General features: G+C 46.3%; 1 protein-coding gene across 2 annotated transcripts; it reads left to right on the top strand.

Annotated features, from left to right (window-relative positions):
• The first annotated feature begins 402 nt into the window (after window positions 1-402).
• On the top strand, window positions 403-21,345 carry MGST2 (microsomal glutathione S-transferase 2). Of its 2 annotated transcripts, none has more exons than XM_072788311.1 (5): window positions 403-582; window positions 5,190-5,289; window positions 17,868-17,938; window positions 20,594-20,675; window positions 21,124-21,345. In XM_072788311.1, exons 1-5 carry the CDS (start codon window positions 525-527, stop codon window positions 21,251-21,253), a joined length of 441 nt encoding a protein of 146 aa, XP_072644412.1. In that variant the 5' UTR covers window positions 403-524; the 3' UTR covers window positions 21,254-21,345. The 2 variants fall into 2 exon arrangements, with proteins under 2 accessions (XP_072644412.1, XP_072644413.1); XM_072788312.1 differs by lacking the exon at window positions 403-582 and adding an exon at window positions 1,480-1,603.
• The last annotated feature ends 163 nt before the right edge of the window (window positions 21,346-21,508 follow it).

Here is a 21,508-nt window from a genome sequence, read left to right as displayed (position 1 = left end):
GGGACTCAGGGTTTGGGGGGCTCAGGGGGGCTCGGGGCGCGGGGGCCTCGGGGTTTGGGGGTCTCGGGGGGTCTCGGGGCACGGGGGGACTCGGGGTTTGGGGAGGCCCAGGGCTTGGGGGCTCGGGGGGCTCAGGGCTCACGGGGACTCGGGGTTTGGGGGGGTGGGGGCTCGGGGGAGCTCGGGGCGCGGGGGCCTCGGGTTGGGGGGGCTCGGGGCGCGGGGGTACTCGGGGTTTGGGAGGCCCGGGGCTTGGGGGGCTCGGGGGGGCTCGGGGTTTGTGGGGACTCGGGGCTCGGGGCGCGGGGCTCGGCCAGATGCGGATCCGGACGGGCAGCCCCGGGGCCACCCGCCCCGGGACTCCCGCTCCAGAGCAAAGGTCGCGGCGGACGCCGGCTGCTCGGGGCTCCCCGGGGCCCTGGGCCCGCCCCGCCCGCCTGGGGCTGCGGCTGAGGAGGAAGGCCGCCCGCCGGGGGAGCGCCCGCGGCCCGCCCTCCCTCCCGGAGCCAGGACGTCGGTGCAGGATGCCGGCGCGCTCGGTCCTGCTGGCTGCCGCCTCGGTCCTGTCCGCCTGCCAACAAAGTAGGGGCCGGTGCGCGCGCGCGTGTGTGTGTCCGCGTGTGCCCGCGTGTGTGTCCGCGTGTGCCCGCGCGTGCGGGGGGGGGGTCTGGCCTGTGAGTTCCCCCGCCTGGAGCCCGGCTCCGCGGCGCCTCCCGCTCTGGGGACTCGGCTCTGGTACATTCCAGGGAGCGCTTCCCTCAGAGGGGAGGCCGGAGGCCCCCAGGGCGCAGGGACGCTGCCCTGTCTGTGGCACAACCCAGGCCCCCAGTGCAAACCAGCCTTACAAATGCACTAGCCCGGGCGGGGGGGCGGGGGGGACTCAGGGGCTGCCTCGGGCCCAGGGCGTGACCCCGAGGTCCCGGATCCAGTCCTGCCCGGGCTCCCTGCATCGGGCCTGCTTCTCGCTCTGCCTGGGTCTCTGCCCCTCTCTGTGTCTCTCTTGCATAAATAAATAAAATCTTAAAAAAAAAAAAAAGGTTAAAAATACCACTACCGGTGGCCCGGGTGGCTCAGCGGTTTAGCACCTGCCTTCGGCCCAGGGCCTGATCCTGGAGTCCCCGGATGAGTCTCACATCCGGCTCCCTGCAGGGAGCCTGCCTCTCCCTCTGCCTGTGTCTCTGCCTCTCTGTCTGTGTCTCTCGTGAATAAATTAGTAAAATCTTGTTTTTTTTAAAAGAAAGAAATGCACTGGCTAAGCTGAGGGGAGCGGGCTGGAAGTACGAAGTGGGAGTGTTCCAAGGGACCTTGCACCTGCCTGGACGGTGCTTGTGATTCCGTGAACCCTGATCTTTCAGTGAATGCTTCTTAAGGAAACCGGCTCGGGCAGGCACGATCAGCAGGTTTAAAAACGTCTGCGGAAACTGGAGCTTCAGGTTGGGCGACCAATCCCAAGTTTGAAAGCACCTCCCCCTGGGGGGTTGGCATGTCCGGTGCTGGCTGTGTCAAGGGCGTTGGCTCCACGGGGGCACACTTGCCCAGTGCTCCTCACCTTATCCATGATGTCACCTTAACACGCTAGATGGGGCAAAGGGCCTGGCCACCGGTGAGCAAGCCTCGAAGCCACCCATGCCTGCCTGGGTCGTTGTTCTGAAGCCGGCCGGGCGGGGGGTGGGGGAGGCCCAGGCCTGTGCGCACCATCGGTGCCTGGCCTAAGCAGTGCTGTGAATCTACGAGAACACTGTACTGTGCGAAGACACACGTTCAGTGGTTGCACTCCCAGCCTTTTCTAGACTGGAGCAGGGTGTTTGCCGCCCACCAAAGCAGCACTCAGGTCTCCAGCACCCCGATGCTGACCCAGGGTCTCACAGCTGTGGCCCTCCTGTGCCCCAGGGAGCGCAGGAGCAGTTTGCATGCCTCTGCTTGCTGTGGGGGTGCAGGGGACAGTGGGGACTGGCCAGGGGTCAGGTGGGGGTGGGCAGGGGTGGGTGGAGACGAGAGGAGATCCAGCCTGCCCTGCCATGGGTGATTCAACTGAGTCCATTTGATCTTATTATTTTTAAAAGATTTTATTTATTCCTGAGAGAGAGAGAGAGAGAGAGAGAGAGAGAGACAGGCAGAGGGAGAAGCAGGCTCCATGCAGGGGAGCTGATGCGGGGCTTGATCCCAGGACCCCAGGGTCACACCCTGAGCCCAAGGCAGATGCTCCACCGCTGAGCCCCCCCACACCGGGCGTCCCCAGCTGAGCCCATTTTAAAGATCTTCCCAGCTTTGTGCAGCGTCCCATGAAGCGCATAGAAAGGAGCCCTGAGAGCCCAGCGAAATGTAGGACTTGTGCAGTGAGAAGCGGGCAGGGCAGGAAGCTGCCTGGGAAGGCGGCTGCTTGTGCAAAGGCCACCTGCTGGCAGGGGCTGCAGGGGGGTATCGGGGAGGTGGGCTCTCTAGCGCCAAGCAGGTGGATGCAGATTGGTGGCCCTGAGACTCCCCTGGGGGGTAGGGGGGAATGGTAATTAAGTGAGGTATTTAGTCTCGCTTTGGTGACATCGGGCTAGCCCCAATGACTCCGTTTGGGGCCTGTTGTCTCCTTTTTAACAGCGGTAGGCATGGAACATTTACTGATTGGGGTGGGGGGAGGAGACAGAGAGAGAGAGAGCGAGAGAGAGGAGACATAAGTGGCATAACTCGTTGACACTGAGGACCAGAGTCGACTGCTTCGGCAGATGCCTGGGGTCTGTGGAGGGGCCACCGCGAACCACTTAGGGGCAGGTCGGGTTGTGACCTGTATCTCGTATCTGTCCAGTTCGGCCACTAAGCAGCCGGGTGGCCCTGGCCTTTGATGTTCCCCTCAGACAGGGTTAGGCAGGACACTGGGTGAGGATGCCCCCCAGGGGCCTGGCCTGGGGTTGGTGCCCTGCATGGTCAGTCCCCACCCTTGGCTGCTCCTGCATGGACAGAAGCTGCCGCCACCCTGAGCGGTGCCCCCCCCACCCGGTGCAGGAGCTGAGCTGTGGCCGGGGAGGGGGGGGACTTGGGGGCATGGGGGGCGGGGGGCCTTGGGTCACTCGCCCCGGCCCACACATGCCCCTCTGGACAAGTGAAGGAAAGGGGAAAGACAGGCCAAGCAAAAGGCGAATATGGTCAAGTGGTTTCTAGGTGACTGTGAAGGCGGGAAAGGAAACAGAGGCTCTCCGGGGAAGGTAAAGCAGCCCTTGCACCCTCATCACGGGGTCCCAGTGGTGGACACGGTGTGTCTGTGGCCCCTGACCCGGGAGATCCCTCCGGAGGAAATGCATCACGCCCAGTGGGAAACTGGTTCTGAGACATTAGCAAGTAGGAAGCGGATCTGGAGGTACTGGAATAAGGGAGACCAGAATAATGTGGAGACAACTGGTAAGGAACTGAAACGGGAAGAAATCATCCGAAGGGAAATAATAGACCCCAGAGCTAATTATGGGGTAAGAAAAAAAGGGGGGTGATAAGGACAGGAGGTGAGAACACCTGACCGAGGAGGCAAGCGTGGGTCTGAAATGCAATGAGGTTTTCCAGGCCTGGTCATCAGATGCGAGGGACTCCGGCACTGGGCTCGGGAGGTCTGTGCAACAGACCAATGACGGAGAACAAAGTCATAGTCGTTTTAGAGTAGGGAAACTGAGTCCGACGGGGAGACATCATCCCCTAAAGTTTTCTTGTGACCGTCCCTCCTTGCTCTTGTCATCTCTAGGGAGCCGCGGGTCCGCTTTATGTCGCTGTGGATTCATTTTTGAGACGTTTGTATAAGTGAAACTACCCAGCACTAGTCTCTCCTGATCTTGCTGCTTTTGCTCGATGTAATAGGTTTAAGGGTCACGCAGGTTGTTTCCTGCGTCAACAGTTCATTCCTTTATATGCTCTAATAGTATTCTATTGGATGGATATGTTGCAATACTATGATATGTTTATCCATTAACTGGTTGATCCACCCTAACCCATTGGTGTTAGGGTTCTCCAGAGAAGCAGAACCAATACGATAGACACACACTCACACACACACACACACACACACACACACACACAGGCATTTGTCTAAAAAATTGGTTCATGTCGTTGTGGGGGCTAGCAACTCTGAAAATTTACAGGCTGGGCTGGAAGGCTGGCCAGTCTAGCAAGAGCCGGTGTTGCAGCATTGAGCCTGAAGGCAGGGTGGAGGCCGACTTCCATTCTCTTTGGGGGAACCGCAGTCTTTTCTCTTCAGGCCTTCAACTGATTGGATGAGGCCCACCCACACCAGGGAGGGTAATCTGCTTTTTACTCAGAGTCTGCTGATATAAATGTTAATCACATCCAAAAAATATTTTCACAGAAACATCTAGACTGGTGTTTGACCAGACAGTTGGGCGCCGTGGCCTAGCTTAGTTGACACAATAAAATTAACCATTGCAGAGGTGTTCCTGATTTTTGGTTGTTATGAATAAAGCTGCTGTGTATGTTTGTGCACACATTTTTGTGTGGACACATGATTTAATTTCTCTTGGAGAGATAACTAGGATTGGAGTGACTGGCTATATGGTCTACATATATCTAACTAAAAAATCCTTTCTAGGTGGTTTCCTAAAGTGATTGTACCATCTTACATTCCACCAGAGTGCATGAGAATTCTGGCTGCCATTATAGCCTTATTTCTCTTTTTTAGTTGATATGATTCGTCTTTTTTTAAAATTTTTTTAAATTTTTATTTATTTATGATAGTCACAGAGAGAGAGAGAGAGAGAGAGAGAGAGAGAGGCAGAGACACAGGCAGAGGGAGAAGCAAGCTCCATGCACCGGGAGCCCAATGTGGGATTCGATCCTGGGTCTCCAGGATCGCGCCCTGGGCCAAAGGCAGGCGCCAAACCGCTGAGCCACCCAGGGATCCCTGTCTTTTTAATCTTAAACGTTTTACTAGGTATGTAATGGTATCTAATTGTGGTTTAAATTTGTGTTTTCCTGGGCAACTGGTGGCGCAGCAGTTTGGCTGCAGTTTGATCCTGGAGACCCGAGATTGAGTCCCATGTCAGGCTCCCTGTGTGGAGCCTGCTTCTCCCTCTGCCTCTCTCTCTCTGTCTATGAATAAATGAATAAAATCTTAAAAAAAATAAATTTGTGTTTTCCTAATGAATAGTGATGTGCCACATTCTAATGCCACATTCTAATTGTTAATCCCTCTATACTTGCAGGTTATTTTGCTTTACATGTAGGAAAGGCAAGATTAAAATACAAAGTAACGCCCCCGGCCGTTTCTGGGTCACCAGAGTTTGAGAGGATGTTCCGTGCACAGTAAGTAATGCTTCCCCCACCCTTGAGGGATCCAGGCCTCCCACGTATAGAGAACTCTGATCGGGAAAGACGCGCAGAGAATGTATCCCATTATAACAAACCACCCTTCACAGCCAAGCCCCTCGTCATGATGCTTGAAGCTTGAAGTAGCTAGCACATGGAGTCTCTACCAACCTATATTTTGAATTTAGAGGGTACGTTTACAGAAAAGGCTGGGATCTTAAGAAAGACTGCTATCCACGTCTAAGCATGGCAGTTTGGTTAACTGTACGCTGAGAGTTCAATAGCCTCCAGCCGGATTAGCTATGACATCAATTTTCCATCTTTATTTTTCCTTTCCACTTGAAACAGAGATGGGTCAGTGTTATCCTCTGTCCATGAACCATTTCCTAAAATCTCCAACCTGTAAGAATGAGAAAGTTTTCCATTTCACACATATGTATAGTGATTTTGATCATCTTGTCTTTTCAGATCCACACAGAATGTTCCACCATAAACACCATGAATTTGGCTGCTGCAGATGCTAGGGCTCCCTTTGTATTTCATCCCCCAAATAAGTGCTTTTAGAAACATTACATGTGTCACCATTTATGTGTCACTCAGTTCTTTTGTTAATACTTTGGGATTTTTCATCTATGAGTGACGTGGGCCTATAATTTTCCTTTCTTATATGATTTTTGTCTCACTCTGATATCAAGATTTTACTAGTCTCATTGAATGAGTTAGAGAATTATTTTCTGAGAGAATTTTAATAAGATTGGGAGAGTGTGTTCCTTTAAAATTGTTAGAATTTGTCTGTAAAATGATCTGTACTGATGTTTTCTTTGTGGAAAAAATTTTAAACTGTGGATTTTGATTTCTTTCATGATAATTAGATTCTTCAGCTTTTTATTACATCTTGAGTCGTTTGGGGCAAGTCATGATCCTTGAGCTGCAGCGTTGTCCTCTTGTCCATCTCTCTGCTTCCACAAGAATCACATAGACTATTCTGTAGGCTTGAAAGTGTGGGATGAATACACTGGTATAGAAGGGAGAATTTTAAGAGGTGCATAAAGATGATTTTTGCAACAAAATTTTATTGAGGTAAGAACATGTAATAGGAGATATACCCTCTTAAAAAATTGAAATGTATAAAACATTATTGTTTGTAGAGGTCGTGTTGTACAGCACATCTCCAGAGCTTGATCTCTTACTTGATTGAAACTTTATGCCCAGGATATGATTATCAGTAACATCGGACGATGTGGTGAGAAACTCATTTCCACTTTAATTGTCTTTGAATCTTTATGATTATGTCGAGTGGAAGGCATTGGTTTGGTGCCAGTATGTTCCACACTCCAGTATTTATTTTTATTAGCGTAACATATGTATATGGTCTGAAAGTAAAGTGAGATTACAAGCTCGAAAGCAACAAATAACTCTCCTTACTGCCAATCCATCTCCAGAGACAATCACTGGCACCCTTCTGACTACTACTTTTGGTATTTACTTCCATGTTTCTAACCATTATGATTTCACTGCTATTTATTAATTCACAAATTTTAGACATTATTGATTAGCTTCCTTTTATGGAATAAAGAATTTGAAGTCTCTGCACTTCCTCTTTTCCTTACCTCCACCTTCCAGTATAGTTACATCACTTTGTTGAGTTAAACCAATAACCAATGCTTATATTATTGTTATTAATTAAGTAATGTTCAAAGCTGAGTCAGATAGTATACTATGATTTCATCTTCCTGTGAATTTTTTGTTTTACCTGGGGTTAATGATTGCCTTTTTGTTTATTTGTTTGCTTAGTTTCATCCTCAAATCTTTAACAGGACTGAAAATCTTCTCTTAATACATTCAAATACATTAATCTAGTAATACCATTGGTTTTTGTCTTGGATAATCTCTGCTTGAATCCTCCATCTTTCTGCTCCAATCTGGAGGATGCTTTTTTTTTTTTTTTTAAACATTTTTATTTATTTATGACAGTCACAGAGAGAGAGAGAGGCAGGGACACAGGCAGAGGGAGAAACAGGCTCCATGCACCGAGAGCCCGACGTGGGATTCGATCCCGGGTCTCCAGGACCGCGCCCTGGGCCAAAGGCAGGCGCCAAACAGCTGCGCCACCCAGGGATCCCCTGGAGGATGCTTTTTAAATCTGCTATATGCTGTCATTTTGGGACTTCTCATCATCCTAGGAATTTATTCTTTAATATTTTCCTGATTTGGATTGCCTGTTTTCCTGTATTTCCTATTTCCTATATATTGATTTTTCTCTCATGTTGGTGGAACATACCCTGCAGAAGTTTCCTGAGAGGGGGTAAATAGTTGGTCAATTTTGAGACTTTAAATTTCTATATATGCTTTTATTCTGCCTCACAGCTGATTGTAGGCTTGGTTAGACATGTATTTCTACGTTAAAAATCCTTACCCTCAGATTTTTGGAAATATTCTTTTGTTATTTTCTAGTTTTCATTGATATGGTCATGATGTTCAATGCCATTCTAATTCCTGATTCTTTGGAAACTGTGGAAGCTTTAGGATCTTCCCCTCACCCCAATGTCCAAAGATGGTATGGTGCTGTGCTTGTTTAGAGGCATCTGTCTTCACTATGCTGAACCTTAGATAAGGCTTTTTTATAGCCTGACAACTCATGTCTTTCTGTTCTAGAACTTTTAAAAAATAATCCTTTTCCCTGAATTACCTCTTCTCTGTTTTCTCTGTTCCTTTATTCTTAAAACCTATATTAGTTGTATATTGACCCCCAAATTGGTCATCTAGTTTTCTTTTATCTTTGGTTTTTCATCTTCTTGGACTGTTGTTCTTTCTGGGAAATTTCTTGAACTTCTGTTTACTAATCTTTAAAAAAATTCAGACACCAATTTTAACTTCTAAGAATTAATTTTTATTCTTTGGTTGCTCTTTAGTTATTGCTGCTATCAAATTATTCCTTTTCTGTTTTATGGATGCAGTTTATTCTCTTATATTTGAGGATTTTAATGATAATATATTTTTTACCTTCTTGTATCATTTCTGTTTTTTCCAAGTTCCTTCTGATTTGTCTGTTTTAGCTTTTGTCTTTCATTTTTATTTATTATTTGCCCATTAAATATTTATTGAGCACCTCTGTATAGCCAGTGCTCTTCCAGCAGTTTGGGATATATCAGTGAAAAATTAGACAAAGATCCTTGCCCTCTTGAAGTTTACCTTATAGAAATATTAGGTATAGAAGATAGAAAGTAAATAGATAACATCCTAAGAAAATACTATATTATGAGAGAGGTGGTAAGTGTTAAGGAATAAAAGAAAAAGGAGAACATTGTAAGGAGCTTTTTGGGGTGGGTTACTGGGGGGTAAGTTGGGGCAGGTTACTATTTAGGGTGGTCAGTGTAGATGCCACTGAGAAGGTGACACTTGAGCAAAGGCTTGAAGCAGGTAGAGTTAGCCATGCAAACATGCAGAGTAAACACTCTTGAGGTGAAAGGAATAATTATTGCAAAGACCCCAAGTGGGAATGTGCCTGGTGGGTTAGCAAAGAGGTCAGCGTGGCTGAAAGGAGCTGACAGGAAGTGGCGGGAGGTAAAGTCAGAAAGGTAATGGATGGGTCACGTAAGGCCTTAAAAGGCTGTTGTAAGGACTTTGGCTTTTCTGTGAGCCAAACAGAAAGGCATTATAAGGTTTTGAGCAGAGGAATACACGATCCTATGTTCTAAAAGGATCATTTGGTCTGCTTTGATGAGAACAGTCTATATGGAGGCATTAGTCGAAGCAGAGAATTCGGGTTAGGAGGCTACTTTGAACCAGGCAGGTGGTGAGAAATGGTCAGATTCTGGATATGTTTGGAGAGTAGAGCCAAGCAAATTTCCTGACACAATAAATATGGAGTGTGAGAAGCATCAAGAACGACCTCAGGGTTTTGGCCCGAGCATCCCAAGAGACAACAGAGAGAGAGGGGGCAACAGGAGAAGCAGTTTGGGGGGGAAGACCAGGAGGTTCCGTGTGACATGTGTCTGAGACGTGACTTATGCTACAGCTAAGGAGGGGCTGTAAGCATGGTCGTTCACCAGCTACTCAGATCATTTCCTCTTTCCTTGTAAACTACGCAGTACATTGTTTATGCATCTGAGTGGAGAGACCCAGGCAGGTGGACATATGAATCTGCATTTCAGCAGAGAGATCTAAGCTGGAAACATAAATTCAAGAGTCATTGGCACACGAAGATAATTTAGAACCATGAGAGTGGACAAAATATTAAAAAAAAAAATTTTTTTTAAAGAACTCTTTAAGGGAGTGGGTGTGGGTAAAGGAGAGAAGAGGGGCAAAGACTGAACCAGCCTTAGAAGTCAAGAAGATAAGGGTCCAGCAAAGAGATCTGTGCAAAGGAGATCTTAGAAGCTTTACTCAAATGTCAGGTGGTTCTTGATTGGCTGTCTGTGCAAATTTAATAAAGAGCATCAGCAAATGAATTGGAAGCTCTGTGTGCATGGGTGGGGCTTACTGAGTGGGCAGCTTCCCGAGAGGGTGATTGATCAGCAGCAGCTTTCTTTCGGAGACCCCCAAATGCCAGTATCTGTAGGTTATCTTTCTGGGACCATTTGGTTTCTCTAAGGAAACCCCGTAAGCCCTCTGTGGGGGCAGGCAAGTATGGGGTGAGGGAGGAGGATGGGTGGGTATACTAGGTCTCACTTCTAGAAACCAGACAGTGTGGTGGGTGAGGGAAGGAAGGTTCTTCTACTATACAGTATGTGGGTTAGCTCAGGTTTCAGCACAGAATTTTATCCCTACCCTCCATTGCTCCTGGACTCCCCTGAGATTCTCTGTCTTGGGTTCTCTATTGTCTAGAGAGTGAGTGCTGTCCTTCTTCAGAAATTTGCTGATACCTCTCTTCCCCTGCCATGTCTGCTCCCACTCTCTTTGTTCTTGATGACTTTATATCTACTTTTTCCCCTTTCCTGGCATTTTAGTGAGGCTCCAGGAGGAAGAAGAAATAAACATGGGTTCAATCAGTCACATTTAGCAGGGAGTCCTCGTGATGTGTTCTCAACACCTCTTGAACATCCATTCTCCTGTTTGACAGAGGGAGGGTCTCATGCGCCGAGCCTTCAGCAATCAGCAGCATCTCATGAGAACTTGGCAAATTTTGTTCTCATGGGATTTATACTTATCTTTTATTTAGAAAGCGATATTCTTTTTCTACTCATAAAATTTCATTCTCCCTAATTTAAGTAAAAAATAATATAACTGATTTATAGAAAAATAGTAAGATGCTATATGGAGACTCTAAAATTTTGACACTGATATATTAATGCTGGAAGTCTGGGAGATGCTGTACTATTTATAAAAATCATCACAGGAGGAAATTCCACATCTTCCCACCTTATCTTCCGTCATCTGAGAACTTTCCATTGGGGAGGGTTGGGCTTCCAGCCCATGCAATCCTTGGGCCGCTTCTGGTTTGTTCTTATACTTTCCACAAATTTGATTTCTTTCAAGTTATTGCTGTCTTCCTTCTCCGTCTCTTTTTAAAAAAGATTTATTTATTTATTCATTTGAGAGAGATTGAGTACGGGGAGGAGGGGTTGGAGGGGAGGAATAGCAGAGGGAGAAGAGGAGGGAGGGGGAAAGAATCCCAAGCAGACTCCATGCTGAGAGCGGAGACTGTTGTGGGGCTCGATCTCACGATCCTGAGATCAAGACCTGAGCTGAAACCAAGAGTCAGACACTCAACCTTAAATGAGCCACCGAGGTGCCCCTCTCCCTTCTCGTATACAGCTGAACACCGATTTGAAATATTTCTCTTAAGTTGCTGTTTTTAAAAAAAATGTATACAAACCTAATATCCTTGTTAGAAGTGTTTTGTTTGTTGTGTTTGATTAATAATGGTAGAAGAGAGAGGGATCAAAAAATAATGGCCAATAAGCAAGGCAGAGGGAGTGAGGAGTCACAAAACATCTTCCAGGGCACGGTAGTTTAGTAATTGTCCTGGGTTCTCTCTGAAGGGTGAGTGGGGATGGTCCTACTCACTTCCCTGAATTCCTTCTTAGATGTTCCATAGCACTAGCCCAGATCTTTGCCTTGGGCTATACGGTTTAGGTAAATTAGGCCAATTCAGATTGAATTCATTGCTAGTGAAGCTATTTTAACCTTACCAGAGGCAGTTGAGGCAGCATCCCCTGGGATACCCGGGTCATTCCAAAGCCTACTCGGCTATTCTTGTCTTCAAGGGTAGGCTCTGTTGAACTCTGCAAGTCCCTGAGAGGAAATGACTTTTTTTCCTGACTCTCCTAGACCAAAGCATTGAGTCCTTCAGCTTCCCTTGAAGGTCTTATGACCTTGGCTATATCAGAATGCTGTCTTTTCCCTACTCTTTTTTCCCCCCACTGCTTTGCCCTAAGTATGGCCAAGAAGCGTGGTGTTGGGACTGATCCTATCTCTAAGTGGGAACCGACATCTACCAATCACTTCCTAGGTCCCTCTGACCACCACGGAAGTACCTATTTCCTGTCTCAAGCTCACCTCAGGTTGGATATTCATTTGCCAAGCCAAGGTGATTATTATGGCACCCACTTTACCCATGTTACCAGCCCAGGGCCTCTTCCTCATTCAGGTCCTCTTCTCTTCCTATAGGGAGGGCCTGAGAGAGGACTCTCTAGAGTTTTGCAGTCTTTTGCCAGAATACAATTTAAACTTGTGAACAAAGTAGGTGTAGTTTCAACAAGGGCCATTCCTTCATGTTATTGCTAAGCTTAGAAATTTCTATCTAGTCTAATTTGGGTACCTTGATTCCTTTAGATTGAAGGCTTTTATAAATCTAAAAAGTAGATCCAAGTACTACCTTGATCTTGTTGCAATTTAAGTATATTCCCTCTGATTCTGTTCTCACCAGAAGAGAAGAATAGCTGCTAATGACCCCACTCTTTTATACAGTTGGGGACCATTATTAAGTACCTTTCATCTTCTGTATTTTGAGGCTAGGTAGTAATAATTCTTCAGCTCCCCCCCCCCCATTAAAAAATCTTGGTGGTTCTCTTTAGACTAAGATTTTTCATATTATTTCTAAACCTGAAGCCTAGAAATATGTGTAGTGTCCCAACGATGGTTTTGTTAGCGCTGGGTAAGAATGAAGAATTTCCTCTTACTTAGTTCTTTGAGCACCCCTATTTGCTTAATATTGAATTATTCAGTTCCTGTTCCAGAATCAGCCTGTCACAAGTAAGCCCAATCATCATGAATCTGAGTACTCTTGAGAAATAGTACCCTCTTCTTCAGCTTCAATGATAGCTGTATTATTATTATTCTTATTAATTTTTTTTGCTATTTCACTTACTTTTTATAGTCATTTTGAATTCAAATCCTGAAATTTAGAGGTTAAAACTAGTGGCTCTAATGTATGTCTAAAAACTATGGAGAAGGGAAAATTCACAATTCAGGAATTCTGCAACACTGAGCTTATAAGTGATATGGGTCACCTATTTCTGTAGTAAGTACAAATAAGTTAAATAAAATAGAGTGGACATATTCCCATTTTTCTGACAAGTGCACCCATCTTAAAATCAGCTGAAAGCCTAAGATGTACTTACCCACTGAGTTAGAAAGGGCTGGAGGTCCCTGAGGAGAGAGAATGACTCTGAATGATGAGCTCTTCAAACTGTAGCATCCTCCTGCACAAACCATCTGTATCGGTCAGCTCAGCTGCTGTAACAAAACACCACAGACTGAGTGGCTTAAACAACTGACATTTGTTTGCTCACACTTCTGGAGGCTGGAAGATCACGATCTTGATCTGAGATCAAGGTTCTGGCTGCTTGGATTTCTGATGAGGGCTCTCTTCTTTTGGCTTGCAGATGGCCGCCTTCTTGGTACGTCCTCACTTGTCCTTTCCTTGGCGTGTGCACGCCAGGACAGAGAAGGGGGGTGGGCAGGGTGAAGCTGGTGGGTGTCAAAGAACTCTCTGGTGTCTCTTCTTATAGGGACACCAATCCCATTAGATCAGAGTCCCACCCTTCTGACCTCTTTTACTGTAATTGCTTTCTCACTCCACATACAGCCATACTGGAGGTTAGGCCTTCAACTTATGAAAATTTTTTTAAAAAGATTTTTATTTATTTATTCATGAGAGACACCCAGAGAGAGGCAGAGAGAGGGAGAAGCAGGCTCCTCGAGGGGAGCCCGATGTGACCCAATCCTGGGACTCTGGGATCATGCCCTGAGCTGAAGCCAGATGCTCAACCACTGAGCCACTCAGGTGTCCTTCAACATACGAATTTTGAGGGCCACCCACAGTCAGTCATGCCACCACCAAATAGCTCTGTTACACGAGCTGGGCAAGTCTCAGGTGGTGGGGGGCTGAGAAGCGGCAGCAACGTGGATGAGGTGCAAGCCTCCCTCCCTTATCTGCTCATCCCGTTGCTTATCAGCAGCATCCCTGAATTGGGGGTTTGACTCCTGCCCTCCTGACATCACAGGCAACTGCTCTCTGGTGTTCCCACACAAGGGTCACTTGACAAGGAGCAATTTAGATAGTTACAAATCTATATAGAAAGATTAACTTCCACGGCTTTCATCCCCGAGCCTTTTCTGAACATATTAACCTGTTGCTCTGACCCTCAGCCAGTGTAAATAATTGAAAAGACTCTCCAGGGTTAAAAGCCAGCAGACTGAGGCGGGGTCATCTGTTAATAGAGCAAGCTACTCAGGGCGGTGTGCAGCCCCCTGCTTCCCAACGAGCCACCAAGGAGCAAACGAAAACTTGAGAGAGGAAAACCTCCTAAGAAGCCTTTAGCTCACCTTGTCTGTTTTTACTTTTTTATTTTTATTTTTTTGTTTTTATTTTTTAAACATGTTATACCATTCGAAATTCACTCTAGCTAATCGGGTTTTTCCATCTGGTACCTGGTTCAGATTTTTCTCTGAACAGGATTGCTATACACAGTTTCCTGTTGTGTGTTTATTAGAACTCCACCAAAGAGCAGAGTAATTCAGAAGTGTTTGAGGTCAGAGGTGTCCCAAGTGACGTGTGCATGCTGAGGGTGCGCTGAGGAATCTGCTGGGAGGGTGAGGAGATTTTGGAGCTTCTTTTTATATTTGCTCTTAAAATCTCTTCCTTTAATTTCTATTTTGTGTGTGTTTTACGATGTATATGATATTCTCTTCCAGTTTGTATTAGTGGCGCTAATGAATCAACCCCATGTTCCCAGTGGTTTAACACAATGCAAGGTTACACCCTGTTCACACAGGGTCCCTCATGGGTGTTCCTGCTTGAGTGGCCTTCCATGTGGCCATGTAGAGGCCTATGCTCCGTCCATCTAAGGGGTCTGTCCCCATCCATGTCCTCGGAGCTCTCTCCCCTCAACCAATGTATGTGTGGGGTGGGGAGGAGGGACCTTGGCACACCAGCTCCTTAATCATTTGTCTCAGAAGCGACAGGATTTACTTTCTCTTTCCATTGGCAAGAAGTAGCCCCACCCGAATCCTGGGAGGCCGGGAATCTAGTCCCTGGCTGGGCCGCTACCCCACAGCGCCAACTTCACACCATCTTTGTGGTCAGCTAGCCGCTTCGGCTATGCACAATAGGACGTGTGTTGCTGTTGTTGTTGTTTGTTGTTGTTGTTCTTAATGAGGTTATGCAACCATCAGAACTATACACATTTGGAGACTAGTGGTTTAGGAGCTGCTAAATTTGGCTGTCAGGCCAAAACTTGATCCTTTTTTCCAAAATGAGGTGAACTTAGCAGCATAGTTAATGAGGAAGACAGGATCAGTTGGTACTTAGTTCGGGACTGCCCTCACTCCTGCCAGCCCTCGGGCCCGAGGGGGACATTGCTGAGGCCCCACCGCCGGGCTCCCTTGGAACTGGGGATGACCCATGAGACGTTTCAGCAGCTTTAACTACTCCATCTCCTTAGGCTCCTTTAGGTCATCCTTTATGGTGACCGGCTCTTTCCAGTTGGCCCTGGGCTTTCCTGGTCTTAGTACTCAAAGTTCCATGTGCCAGGAAGCCCTCAGCTCCAGGCAGACCAAGACAAGTTATCTGGGACTGTCCTGGTTATAAAACTGAAAGAGTCCCATGTTCTGAAATCCTGCTCAGTCCAGGGTGATTGGTCCCCTGACTGTCTTTCTAGCAGATTCTGTTATTTGCCCCTGGGTAGAATTCGAGCCACGTCGTGACATCTGCCTATATAGCAAAGGAAAAGCTGCTCCCTAATCATTTTATGGGAAACTTCAATATCAAAAGAGCACAGGAAAAAAAAAAAAGAGCACAGGATTACTGAGCAAAGAGGTCTCTAACCGCAGTGTGGACATGCAGGAAAGGGGTCGTAAGCAGCTCTACACTCTCTTCCCACACGAAGGAAATGGGCACAGCCACTGCCAGCTGTTTCCTGTTGCATTTGGAGACTTTTCCCGAGGATCGCCTATAGTACGAGGACAGGCTGTATCTGCCTCCGTGTCCAAAAGAGACCAGAAATTATTTTCATTGTAGTTTTCTCATTGATGTAATTAGTCGTTGAGAGGACTGTTAAAGAACAGATCTTCAGAGCCTGGTCCCCTTGAGTTAAACAACGTTCACTCGCTGTGAACAGTCCTGGGGCACCTCCAGGCATGGACCATTTAGCTGTGGCTGCAGAAAGACCAGAGGGGGTGAAGAGGCTGTAAGGAACCTGTAGAATGGGATGCGAGGTATTTCAAGGCCAAGCAATCGTGGTATTCTCAGCAGGCAACCAGGAGAAGACCATCTGCGGACAGCTGGCCCCGGGCTGGCCATCGGAGGAGTATGCCCAGTCTCCGAGAGATGATGTTAAGTGGACAAAACCTCATTTCGGAGGGCCTAGGTCAGCAAAAGTGGGGCCAGGAGAAAAGTATAACAAGCAAAGCTACAACCTGAGGTCAGGGTGAGGCCAACGATGGCTAGCTGCTTCGAGGGGACAAACGGACTCATTTCTTGGGAACCGAACTGCCCCAATATTCCAGGCTCTGCCCTCAGGGAGCACAAACGCAGTGACGTTCACACCCTTGCCTGAATCTCAATGGCTTCTAACCACCTCTGCTCACACCCAGGACCTCAGCACCCCCCCTTCCTTCCTGGGGCCCCACTGATTATGCACCTGGAAACAGCCCCTTCCGGCTAGCATTTCAAGGGAGGGAATGTGCAGCTGTCCTACTAGAGTCCTCCCCCAAATCCTGTGGATGCAAGCCCCATTAGCTTTGGGAGCTAGGTTCTCAGGGGCCCAGCCCTCAACTGGAAATCTTAAGAGCTGGAGTGCTATGCGTGGTCCTCAGGGAGAAGCTGGAAGTTGAGGACTCCTGCCTGACGGTGTGATGCTGTGCCAGGGGGAGAGGGAGTGACGTTCAGTGTGGTGGTTTTCTCCTTGCCTAAACTGTAGGAGTCACTCAGCTGGTTTGGGATTTCTTTCGGAGGGAACTGCTCTGCGTGTGGTTGTAGAATCAGTGTCTCCGTGGGAGGAGGAAGTTCAGGAGCCTACCTGTGTCGCCATCGTGGTGGCAAAAAGCAAAACAGAACAACTTTTTAAATTTTTATTTTTATTATTTATTATTATTATTATTATTATTATTTTATTTTTAAATTTTTTAATTAAGAAAAGAAAGCCACTCATGGTGACCTCGGTTAGAAGATATAGCTCTTCAAGAACCAGTATAACTATTTCTGGGCCAACTGCCTCATAACCTTAAGTAATCAAGCTTTAAGGAAGAATGTGGAATCATTTCTGATTCTATGCACTATGCGGCTTCCACCAGGATCAACTCGAGACCTCATTACAAGTTACATTAAGGTTCTTTCCGGTTGTAATATTGTCAGCAAGGAGCACAGCCAACCTAACCAAGACCACTTAGGGGCGTAGCATGGGAGGGATGAATATAATTCGTCTTTTTTCCCTTTGCTAGGTGCAGATGAATTACAGTTCCCAGAGAACGATTCCATTTTGCTTAAAATAGAATCAAATTTTCCGTCCAAGTCTTCTATGAATAGAGGCAATTTGACTTGCTGTTAGGACAGAGCTTTGGAATCTGGTGGGGACCTAGTACCTTTCTCTGCAAGGCATCACTCAGCTTGTGCTCTCAGGACTTAGTTTTTTCCTCCATAAAACGGGAATGAAAAAATACTCGTTTACTTCTGGAGATTTTAGGGGAATTACCTAAAACCATTTTTTTTTTTTTTTAACCGCTGAGGAACTCAAGTGGAAGGCAATGAATATGTAAGAATTTTGGGGAAGAAAGCCTATTAATATAAACCGTGTTCCTTTCTGGGTTCTTTAGAGAAGATATGCAATGCATTTTAGGGTTAGAATCAAGGCCATCTCAAGATCTGTGTTTTGGAAAAGGGCTAGAATTCATTCCTAGCACCACTGGTGGCTCACGTGGAGGAGAGTGATTCTTGGCCCTGATCTAAGGTTGAAACAATTTTTGAGTCTTATCTTGGAAGACTCCTTTGACATGAAAACACACTAAGTTTTTATGTAATTCTTATATTATTTTTATAAGAAGAGGTTGGGCATTTGCCTCCAGATGAAAGCATACTACTTTGGTGTATAGTTTTCTCATAAAATAACCCGTGTCTTTATTTTTTCCTGCAGACAAAACTGTGTGGAGTTTTACCCCATATTTCTGGTTACATTGTGGATGGCTGGATGGTATTTCAATCAAGGTAATTTATTTATTTTTATTTTTTAAAGATTTTATTTATTTATTCATGAGATGCACACACACAGAGAGAGAGAGAGAGAGAGACAGGCAGAGGGAGAAGCAGGCTCCATGCAGGGACCTGATGCAGGACTTGATCCTGGGTCTCCAGGATCAGGCTCTGGGCTGAAGGCAGTGCTAAACCACTGAGCCACCCAGGCTGCCCAATCAAGATAATTTAAAAATACGGTCCACTCTGTTCTAATAATGACTGTGGTTCTTAGAACCCTGAAAGAACAGATGTGCAGCCATACATGTACTGATCCCAGAAATTGTTTTAAATGAAATTATCCATGGGTGCCTGGGTGGCTAAGCGGTTAAGCAACTGCCTTTGGCTCAAGTCGTGATCCCAGGGTCCCGGGATCGAGTCCTGCGTCGGGCTCCCGGCGTGGAGCCTGCTTCTCCCTCTGCCTGTGTCTCTGCCTCACTCTTTCTCTGCCTTTCATGAATGAATGAATAAAATCTTAAAAAAAAAAAAATCTATGTTTGTGTGCATCAAAGAGTACTGCTCTGCAGGTAAGCTAACTTTGGCTTCACTTCAATTTAATTCAGTAATCAAACAAAAAACAAAACAAAAAAAACAACAAAAACTTGGAACAAACTGTATGCTGGGCCTTCCTGGATAGAAATGACATGAGCTCTGTCTTCAAATCTGATCCCTTCGTTCTAGTTTATCTGCAGCAATTCACTCTAATTATCATAGCTGTTATTTATTGAGCATTCACTATGTGCCAGGTCATGTTATAGATTTTTGAACCTCTCCACCATATCGGGTATATAAGGACTAAAAACCTTCTTATGAGGTAGGTTCTATAATTAGTGCGTACTTTACAGGGGAGGAAACTAAATCACGGGGTAAGTCATTTGTCCACCTTAACTTTCTTGAGTGTAGGAGAAAATTGGCTCTCAAGTACAGGCAGAGTCTGTAAGCATCTTCCCAATAACACACGCACCTTCTCTTGAGTTTGCAACTCTGTAGGCCTCTACCTTCTGTTTGGCTGGGAATATCCTTGGTGAGCGGAAGGCGTCCCCCCTTCTTCAACAGGGGGGCGGAGCAGCCTCAGCTACCCTAGTTGGACAAATTCAGTCTCTCTTGCTTTCTGATAACTTACCTCACCTCTGACGACTAACCAGCTACGATTTCAATAAACCCCAGTCCTGCTGCTTTCAAAGGCAGCCCCATCCTTGTCTTCGTGTAATTTTTACTGTCAACTGAAGGATCTCAGATAAAATGTCCTTCAGAGAGAGACTGCCTAACTCTAGTCCAGCTCATGTTTTTGTTCCCTGAGGGCATGAACAGAGGCAGTTGTTCCTTGTCAGGTGAGGTGGCCTTTAACAGCTAATCAGAAAAGTGCCTTTGAGGATGGGGCTCCAGGTCTGCTATTTGACCCTCTGGATTTCACTGTGGTGGGCTGAATAAGGCGGCCCCAACCATCAGAAAAGGATTTTTTTTGTCATAATTTTCCATTCTTTCCCATGAAAAATTAAGTTGCCTGTTAATTGGCCTGAAGAGGTCTCATTGGCTTCGTGGGAGTTAAGCCATTAGATGGGGTGTTTCAAACGTGCACCCTGCTCAGGATCTCAGAAAGGGGTTTTGTTTTTTTAAGTTTTTTTTTCTATATTTATTTATTTGGGGGAGTGAGAGCAAGCAAAGAGGGGAAGGAGCAGAGGGAAAGAGATAAGTCATTAGACGTGCTGAATGTGGAGTTCAATATGGGGCTCGACCTTGTGACCTTGAGATCATGGCCTGAGCCGAAACCAAGAGCTGTATGCTTAACCGACTGAGCCACCCAGATGCCCCTAGAAAGTCTTCTTATGCCCCTGCTTGCCAGACATCTTCAGAGGCAAACACTATTCTGGTCTTTTTCATCATAGTTTAGTTTTGCCCATTCTAGAACTTTACATAGTTGGAATCATACAGTATGTACTCTTGGGCAACGCCGTATTCACTCAGCAAGATGTTGAGACTCACCATGTTGTTGCAAGTGCCCATGTCTTTTCATTGCCGAGCGCTGTTCTGTAGGATGATTATCTCAGTTTGGTCATCCACTCTCCTGTTGGTAGGTTTCCGGGCTCTTTCCATTTTTCCCATTATGAATAAAGCTGCAATGGACATTCTGTACAAGTCTTGTTATGGACACGTGCTTTCATTTCTTTTGGGTAAATAGGTAGGCATGGGATTGCTGGGTCAAAAGTATGCTTAGCTCCATCAGAAACTACCAGAACTTTTCCCCGAGTGGCTGTACTATTTTTCATTCCCCCTAATAATGTATGGGCCAAAATTTTATGTTGTTGGTCTGTTTAAGTTATAGCCATTCCAGGGAGTATGCAGCGGTGTCATCCCATCGTGGTCTTAAGATGCAGTTTGCCGATACTGACTGCAGTTAAATAATGTTGAAAAAATTCTCGTGTGCTTATGGGTCCCTTGCTCATCTTCCTGCATTAATTATCTATTCAAATATTTTGCGCATTAAAAGAATTAAGTTATTTTCTTTTCACGATTGAATTGTTGGAGCTGTTTGGGTATTCAGGACACGTGCATGTTCTGCAAGCATTTTCTGTTTTCATGCATTTTGAGAGCCCGCCATCATATTCCGTGTCTTCTCTATTTTCTCTCTAGTTTTTGCTACTTGTCTCGGTCTGGTGTACATATACGCCCGTCACCAGTATTTCTGGGGATATTCAGAAGCAGCTAAGAAAAGGTAAGGAGAACCTACAAATTGGGTGTTTAGGCAAAGAGTAGCAGGATGGAGTCTGACTTAGGTGTGTGCGTGTTCCTGAGGATAGTGACTGCTCCGAAGGCTGCGATGGCACGAGTGACCTGTGTGCCATGCACAGCCAGGTGTGAGATGGGAGCCTCAAGTGCAAACTATGCCCTGGATGTGCGCTCGTGGCCGCCATACTTTAAATTCTTGCAAGAATTGTGCACTATCTCCAAAAAGTTGCAAAGCAAATAATCCTGCCCAGTCTTGATCATCCTTTGAATGTTCAAAGGAGCCAACTAACCTCTGTGGCTAGGCATCCTCTTCAATTTATGTGATGAATCAAGATTTCCAAATGGCAAAAGCATAGAGGTCCAGCCTACCTCAGGACACCTCCCTTCATCCCTGCAGCTAGTTATCAACTCTCTGCCACATGTCTGTCCTGCAGGATCACCGGTTTCCGGCTGAGTCTGGGGTGTCTGGCCTTGCTGACAGTCCTGGGAGCCTTGGGGATTGCAAACAGCTTTCTGGATGAATACCTGGACCTCAATGTCATCAAGAAACTGAGACACTTCTAATGTTCCCCCCCTCCTTTGCCCAAAGGCTTGCAGAAGCTATTTCCACTCTGAAGGTTATATGGGGTCACTTGATAAATTTTTAAAAAGAAAAATCTTTACTTTGTTTTCCTTGAAATGGCTTTGTAGGAACATACCCTGTAGAGAAGACATTTCCTGCTTAAGAATTAAAGTCGGCTATGAGGGGATCGAGCCGTACCCTCAGTGGAAGTGCAGAGCCCTGGCTTTTGAAGTGCATGCTGAAGTCATGATTGCTTA

Source organism: Canis lupus, chromosome 20 (genome assembly GCF_048164855.1).
Source record: "Canis lupus baileyi chromosome 20, mCanLup2.hap1, whole genome shotgun sequence".
In the NCBI taxonomy this organism is placed as follows: domain Eukaryota; kingdom Metazoa; phylum Chordata; class Mammalia; order Carnivora; family Canidae; genus Canis; species Canis lupus.
This window is presented reverse-complemented; position numbering and strand designations above follow the sequence as displayed.

Excerpts from the sequence above, each read along its gene's own strand:
- MGST2 (XM_072788311.1), top strand. The coding sequence starts at position 525 with ATGCCGGCGCGCTCGGTCCTGCTGGCTGCCGCCTCGGTCCTGTCCGCC. Across the intron at positions 5,290-17,867 it reads GAGAGGATGTTCCGTGCACA|ACAAAACTGTGTGGAGTTTT; the intron begins GTAAGTAATGCT and ends TTTTTCCTGCAG. Across the intron at positions 17,939-20,593 it reads TGGATGGTATTTCAATCAAG|TTTTTGCTACTTGTCTCGGT; the intron begins GTAATTTATTTA and ends TTTTCTCTCTAG.